The following is an 8,044-nucleotide window of genomic DNA, read 5'->3' as shown; positions in this document are numbered from 1 at the left end:
TAAAAAATGAGTTGTACATGTTTTGATTTCAGTTTTGCCATAGGCGTCGCGAATACTGGAGCTACAGCAATAGCGGAAATTCAATTTGCTGACTATATATTTCCCAGCTTTGATCAAATTATCAATGAAGCCGCTAAATATAGATACAGAAGCGGCGGGCTGTTTGACTGCGGATCTCTAACATTTCGAGTACCGTGTGGTGCTGTTGGACATGGGGCGTTGTATCATTCTCAAAGCCCAGAAGGATATTTTGCCCACACTCCTGGTCTTCGTGTAGTTGTATGTTGTATTTCTAGCTATGCATAGATGTATAGATACACATAAAAATGAAAGCTTGCAAGAAACATTCTATAATGATTTAGATATGTGTATTTATGGATTTCAGATGCATATGTGATATTATTTATTTTCGTTAAAATGAATTTTCTTCCTAGATTCCACGGGGACCGATAAAGGCAATTTGCATGTATAAAAGATCATAATCCGTGCATTGTGTTTGAACCAAAAACATTATACCGTGCCGCCGTGGAAGAAGTACCAACTAACTTTTATACTTCAGAGCTAGGAAAAGCTGACATTTTGCGGAAAGGAAACGATTTGACTTTAATCGGATGGGGTACCCAAGTACACGTTTTATTGGAAGTAAGTTTTTTGGAAAATACAGATATGCGTAAAAGTTTTATTTAATATATTGTTTTGCAGGTTGCAGATTTATCAAAGAAGCATCTTGGAATTGAGTGTGAGGTTATTGACTTGGTATCAATATTACCATGGGATAGAAATACAATATGCAACGTAAGCGCCATTACATTATATGTTAACGTGAACTTTTTAAAGTATTTTCTGTTTTATCTTAGTCTGTTAGGAAAACAGGTCGAGTGATTGTTGCGCATGAGGCTCCATATACTCAAGGCTTTGGCACAGAACTAGCGGCTTGCATTCAGGAAACATGCTTTCTACAACTTGAAGCACCTGTTAAAAGAGTCACTGGGTGGGATACACCATTTCCCCACGTGTTTGAACCGTTTTATTTGCCCGATAAGCATCGTTGCTTAGCAGCCGTGAGAGAAATTTTTAACTACTAATAAACAATATAAAAACTTAAAGGAAACGGATGCATTTATTGACATTTATTATAATGTAGTATATAGTATATGTATGTATACTGATTTTCGCATTTGCATTTACATTGTTGTAAAGATAAATTGTAAATAATCAACTCAAAGCTACTTAAAAACAAATAAAAATTCGAATTATTATTCATTTATTTATTTGCGTTTGTAACGAAAAGATCTGACAACTGGGTCCTTTCGGCTTGATATTGTCCTAGAATGCTGGCTGCCATCGAATTTAGTCAGATGGGTCTTTCAAATCTCTGCCATATGTTTAGCGGTTTCAATTCAACTGCCGCCGTGTACAGACGTGTTTTTTTAATGCACTCCGCAAAAATTGAGTGTAAAAAAAAAAGACCGCGTTTGCAAAAATTTGTGTACGGCTCTCAGTCGCCTCAGAGACGCCTATTTACAATCATATTGCTATTAGATTGTTCTAATAGGAATAAATACTAAGTTGCAACAACAAAGTGGTGATTTTTACAAAAGCCATGTCCACCAATTCGGGCCCAAGCTCTCTCGATCCCCACCAGCAACAGCTACAAGAGCTAATTGTACAACAACAACGTGAGCGTCGACTCTCGGTACAACGCAACAACGCGTACTTTTCGGTGGTGTCGCCGACCCCACTAAATGCTAACGTAAGCAATAACACCGAAAGTGCCAGCCACTCAGCAATCAACGGCAACTTACCGTGGAGAGAGCAGTGTGCTTCTCCATCAATATCGATAACTGGGTCACCGACCAGCACCGTCAGCTCGTTGACAGCAACTACTGCAACGTCTGCCAAAGTATTGACCAGCCTCAAGCCGTCAACGACAAGTCGCCCAGAGTCAGCTACAATAGTAAACCCAACGACTTCTGTCCAAACTGGAATGGATAGATATATTAAAATAACTAAGCGGAAGCTAAGCCCGCAAAAGAAAAAAAGTGGCAATATGCCCAAAAAAAAAACCAAACCAAATGAACGAATAGAACCCCTTAGCGGGAATCGTTTTAAAATTCTTGCCGATCAGCAAGACGATCAAGCCGGCGCTGTAGATAAAGTTAAATCGGCTAGACCACCCCCTTTATACATCCGTGGAGCCAACTGCAGCGCCCTGGTTTCGAAGCTAGTAGAAACAATAGGGGCAAATAACTTTGTTGTAACCCCACTCATTAAAGAAATTAAATGTCAAACCCAAACTGAGGACAATTTCCGCATCATCGAAAAGTACCTCCGTAATGCTAACATCAACTTCTATACCTACCAACTAAAAAGCAGTAAAGGTCTCCAGGTTGTGTTAAAGGGGATTGAGCCATCGGTCCCTACTCAAGAAATAGCAGATGCGTTGGTCGAAAAAGGGTTTGCGGTCAAGTCCGTTGTCAACATCATCAACAGGAACAAAGTCGCACAGCCGCTCTTTAAAATCGAGCTCCAACCTGATGCAAAGCGGTCAAAGCCAAATGAAGTGCACCCGATCTACAATCTACAGCTTCTATTGCACAGAAGAATCACCGTAGAGGAACCCCATAAGAGACGCCAACCACCGCAGTGTAAAAACTGCCAGGAATACAACCACACCTCTAACAATTGCAATCTTAGGTCAGTGTGTGTTGGCACCAAGTACAGAAACAACGTCGCACTAAGACTATTGTGGAGCAATTGTGGAGGGAACCACACGGCCAACTACAGAGGATGTCCTGTCTTCAAGGATCTTAAATCGCACCTAAACGGGCGCAAACCCCCAGCTGTACCAAAAATCACCTTCAACGCCTCCAAAACTACACCGGAGGTTTTCTTCGCCAAGGCTGTTAGATCATCCAACATGACTGCTACAACCAGTCCTAGTGTATCCTTCGCTAGTGTGCTCTGAACTGGACAGACGGAGCCCGCGAAAGAGAGCCCGTCTCTTCACCATCTACAGCATCCGCAACCTAGCGCACCAGAGCTTGGCCAGCAAACTTCAAGTGGTTTAGAGGCCCTATTGATCTCGCTTAATCAAAACATGACCACTTTTATGACGTTCATGCAAAACTCTATGCACGAACTGATGCGGAATCAAAACCTGCCTATCCAGAAGCTCATCGAGAATAAATAATGGCTTCCCTAAGTCTATGTCTTTGGAATGCTAACGGCATCTCCAAGCACAAAAATGAACTGCAACTATTCCTAGACTCAAGTGAAATCGACGTTTTGCTGATTTCGGAAACACATTTAACATCAAAGAAAAATTTTCAAATACCAAAATATACCTTCTACGCAACGAACAATCCAGACGGAATAGCTCATGGCGGGACTGGTAATCTAATCAAAAACCGTATAAAACAATCGTTCCTCAACAGATTTGAAACACAGCACCTACAAGCAACTGCTATAACCGTCCAAACCAGCTGCGGCAACACTACATTGGTTGCCCTGTACTGCCCACCACGCTTCTCAATCTCTGAAAAGGAATTTACCGATTTCTTTAACACACTCGGAGATCGCTTCATTGCAGCAGGGGACTATAACGCCAAACATACGCAATGGGGATCTCGCTTGGTAAATCCTAAAGGCAAACAGTTGTACAACACAATAGTCAACCCTCTCAATAAGATGGATTGCGTCTCACCGGGTAGGCCTACTTATTGGCCCACAGATCCACAGAAAGTGCCTGACTTGATTGATTTCGCAGTAACCAAGAGGCTTCCACGTAATCGGATCACTGCGGAAACACTACTAGATTTAACTTCTGATCACTCTCCAGTGCTATTCACATTATTAACAAGACCTCAAGTACTTGATCGCCCATATAGGCTTACAAACAACAAAACAAATTGGCTTAAATTTAAAATGTACATGAGTGCCCACATTGACTGTTCGCCGAAACTGGATGCTGCAGAGGACATTGATATGTGCGTCTCTGCACTTGAGTCGATGATGGGAGCTGCAGCAAGAGTATCTACTCCACATGCCTCTTCTTACAGCAAACCTGTTGACAGGCCTACGAACCGGCGGATAGAACAATTAGTAACGGAAAAACGACGTCTAAGAAGAGAATGGCAGATTACTCGATCACCAGCAGCAAAACTTCGCCTGAAGCAAGCTAATCGCAACCTCTCCATGGCGTTAAGACAAGAGGAAAGCTGGGCTTAAAGGAAATACATAGAAAAGCTCAGTCCAACCAGCACTAAACATCCTCTGTGGAAAGCCCACCCAACTTTAAGCGCTCCTACAGAGACAATTTCACCGATAAGGAGTCCAACCGGTTGATGGGCCCGCAGTGACGAGGAGAGGGCATCCGTATTTGCTACACATCTTAAAATGGTTTTCCAGCCAAATCCAACATCAAACTCATCTGTACTTCCCCCTTCGAGCACATTAACGGATAGTGAGTACTCGGAACTCCAATCGGACAAGATCACTGCAGTTATTAAAAACCACATAAAACCGAAAAAAGCCCCTGGCCATGACCTAATCACACCGAAAATGATCCTAGAACTTCCTATCATCGCCATACAATATATCTGCAAACTGTTCAACGCTATAATAAAAATTGGCTACTTCCCAGGAAAATGGAAAAAGTCCACTATCATCATGATTCCTAAAGTGGGAAAGGACAAAACCCAGCCATCATCCTATAGGCCAATTAGTTTGCTGCCATGTCTTTCGAAGCTTTTTGAGAAGGTCCTGCAGATCCGACTAAACTCATTTCTGGCATCGAAGAACACAATCCCTTCACAACAGTTCGGCTTCCTCAAAAACATGGTACAATTGAACAAGTCAATCGCATAACATCCGAAATACGAACAGCATTCGAACTAAAAGAATACTGTGCGGCTGTCTTTCTCGACTTTGCCCAGGCTTTCGATAGAGTTTGGCTGGAGGGTCTGATGTTCAAAATCCGGCAAAAACTGCCACAGTACACCCACAAACTCATAGAATCTTACCTTTACAATAGGAAATTCGCTGTAAGATGTAATGGCTCCGTATCGGCTGATTTTAAAATCAAAGCTGGTGTACCGCAAGGCAGTGTACTCGGCCCATTGCTCTACCTGCTGTACACTGCAGACTTACCAACGAGTTTAGGACTTACAACGTCCACTTTTGCCGATGACACGGCAATCCTCAGCAGATCCAAATGCCCAATACAAGCCTCTGCAAAATTAGAGGAATACCTCAAGGTGGTAGAGGAATGGCTAGCAACCTGGAGTATCCGGGTCAACGAGCAGAAATGCAAACATGTTACATTTACGCTTAACAGAAGAAACTGTCCAGCTCTAAAGCTAAACAACGTACCAGTTCCTCAAGCCGTGGATGTCACTTACCTTGGCATCCACCTAGACAGAAGACTAACTTGGCGCAAGCACATCGAAGCAAAAAAGTCACAGCTTAAACTGAAAGCGAGTAGCCTACATTGGATTATCAATGCTCGGTCCCCCCTACGTCTGGAGTATAAAGTCCTCCTATACAACTCCGTATTGAAACCCATATGGACTTACGAAGCCGTACTATGGGGAAATGCAAGTACCAGCAATGTCGATATTATACAAAGAGCGCAGTCGAAGATTTTAAGATCAATCACGGGGGCCCCGTGGTATATACGAAACGACAACATTCAAAATGATCTAAATATACCTAGCGTAAAATCTGAAATAGGTACTCAACAACTAAAGTATTCTGCGAAACTGGATGCTCACCCAAATGTTCTTGCCAATTGCCTTACGCGAACTAATAATCGAACTCGTCTTAAAAGTAATGACAGACCAACCCAATAACAAGTGATTAGGGCCGCCTGCAATATCCCCAGGATTTATCTTAAGTACTAGTCTAAGAAAAATATCTCAAACTTGTTGTTAGGCTCTAATTTAAGAGTAGATTCAACAAATATATATTAAACGTTAAAAAAAAAAAATATGTTTAGCGGGATTATAGCTAAAAGTACCTATTTCCGGCTAAAAGAAGCTGTCAAATTTTGAGATAGGGTTGGCAGATGCCAAATTTCGGATACTCGAATACGCGGGCTTAACAAATGTTTTCCTCTCTTTCGTGGTGTTAACTTCATTTTAAATTAATCCAAAAAAATTTCTTAATGCTTACACTTATTACACTTGAAAGTTATAATTAAAATTCAATATTCATTTAAATTAAGGCCAAAAATTTGCAATTTTGTCTTCTCTTTTGATCGCGCTCGCGGCCGTTTACTTCGCTCTGTGACAAGTTATTGTTGTTGTTAATTTTCTCTTTTTTTCTCTCGTTCTAATTTGCATATTGCAATTTGTCTTTTCTTTGGTTTGTATACGTCTCTGTTAAAATACACATATTTTTAGTTTTTATTTACATATTGATCTCATAATTTTTATTTATTTTTGATTAATCAATTATCATAAATAATGTCTTTCTGCTGCAGCTATATTTGCAACAAGCGCAGCAAGTCTAGTTAAGACTTTCTTTAAGGTGACAATGTAATGCACTTAAAATGTGCCGATAGCGTAGTCAACGTCCGGAATAGTATTGAACAGGGTGGTGGCGTAAAATGGGAGACCGAGATGCGAAAATTTGTGAAACGGACTGGGGATGCATTTAAAACCCTGTCAGCTTGCGTTCATAAGCTCCAATAAGAGCTTTTGGCGATGGAGGTTCAATTCAGAAGCTCTAAACTTTTGGTTGAGTCTCCGAAGTGAAAGAGGGCTAGGTTTTAGGCTGCTTCTCCTAGTCCGTCTGCATTTTGATCTTTACCGGTTCCGGCTTTCGATAGTGACCCTATTTCACCAAACGTACAGCAGCTGATATCGTTTAGGACTCCGGCATTGGCAGGTGTGGAGACTGCTCCTTTTTCCCCTAGTAGCAGTATTCCGCCACTCCAAAAAATATTGGCGGTTGATTCAGCGTTTTCTTCTGAAATTGTTAAGTCTTCCAATCAATAGATTGAATTTGTTTGTGTTACAATTTCTTTAAATTCTTTTTCTGTCTATATCATTCTGAAAGTACATTTATTGAATAGTAAAACCCTTTTTGGGTTTTTCAAAGTTAGCACGTTTTTTTTTTGTTTTTTAGCGAGTTGAAATTTTCCATTTTCAGGTTATTATTTAGTTTGTCATATGAGCTAAATATGACTCAGATATCGATTCTTTTTTCATGCATTCGACCTAAATCATCCTCATTTGTTGCGGAAATATTGTTAATGGTCAAATAGATGCATTTTATGAATGTTATATAACCCAAAATGCCTTTTTGGCATTGGTATATGAATTTTGATCAGAAGTGTACAACGCATATAAGGAAGCATCTTCGACTATGTAAAATATATATATTCTTGATTAGCACGACGAGACGAGTTCATATAGCTATGCCCGTGCGTCCGTCTGGATCAACGCGAGCTTCTCATAAAGCACAAGAGCTACAGAGTTGAAATTTTGCGTGTAGACTTGTACATGCTGCACGGATTGTACATATATCATATTAAATAGCTGCCATACTTATAAACTAACGATAAAATAGAATGCTACATGCGCCGAATTGCTTTAGCCTAAGCTTGAGGTCTGTTTTTTCGTAAACATCACACTTTTCAAAAAAACCTGTTTTCTCTTCGACTGCTATAGGGAAAAAAACTTACAATTAGAAGGAGGGTAGAGTAGAGTGGTTTAGAGTAGTTTTGAAAAAATTTCAATTTATAAATATTTTTTTTGTAAGAATAATAAATGTAAAACTATGATTACTCGCTGATTACTCGTCGCGATAAAACGTCCACAACAGTAGCAGAAGTTATTAATATTTGCTGGAGGGCACCTGTTCTTAAAGCTGATTTTTACGACAGTAAGTAAGGTTACTGTACGTTTTGTAAATTGTGCTTGAGTATATGGCGTTACCTAACCGGTGTCAATTAGTATTGGTCATATGCTTTGCACTATATTTTAATAGAATCCAAACCGAGAATTTTGTCGTTAATATTGTCCTGACCATCTCCACG

At 40.4% G+C, this 8,044-nt stretch overlaps 1 protein-coding gene across 1 annotated transcript; it reads left to right on the top strand.

Moving 5' to 3' along the window:
* On the top strand, positions 1–1,243 carry LOC26529542 (2-oxoisovalerate dehydrogenase subunit beta, mitochondrial-like). The gene is given in 5 exon segments (XM_023181266.2): positions 1–279; positions 435–457; positions 459–642; positions 703–795; positions 858–1,243. Coding segments are annotated over 5 exon segments (801 nt in total). The 5' UTR covers positions 1–6; the 3' UTR covers positions 1,086–1,243.
* Positions 1,244–8,044: the final 6,801 nt, after the last annotated feature.

Source organism: Drosophila willistoni, unplaced genomic scaffold (genome assembly GCF_018902025.1).
Source record: "Drosophila willistoni isolate 14030-0811.24 unplaced genomic scaffold, UCI_dwil_1.1 Seg169, whole genome shotgun sequence".
NCBI classification, from domain to species: domain Eukaryota; kingdom Metazoa; phylum Arthropoda; class Insecta; order Diptera; family Drosophilidae; genus Drosophila; species Drosophila willistoni.
This window is presented reverse-complemented; position numbering and strand designations above follow the sequence as displayed.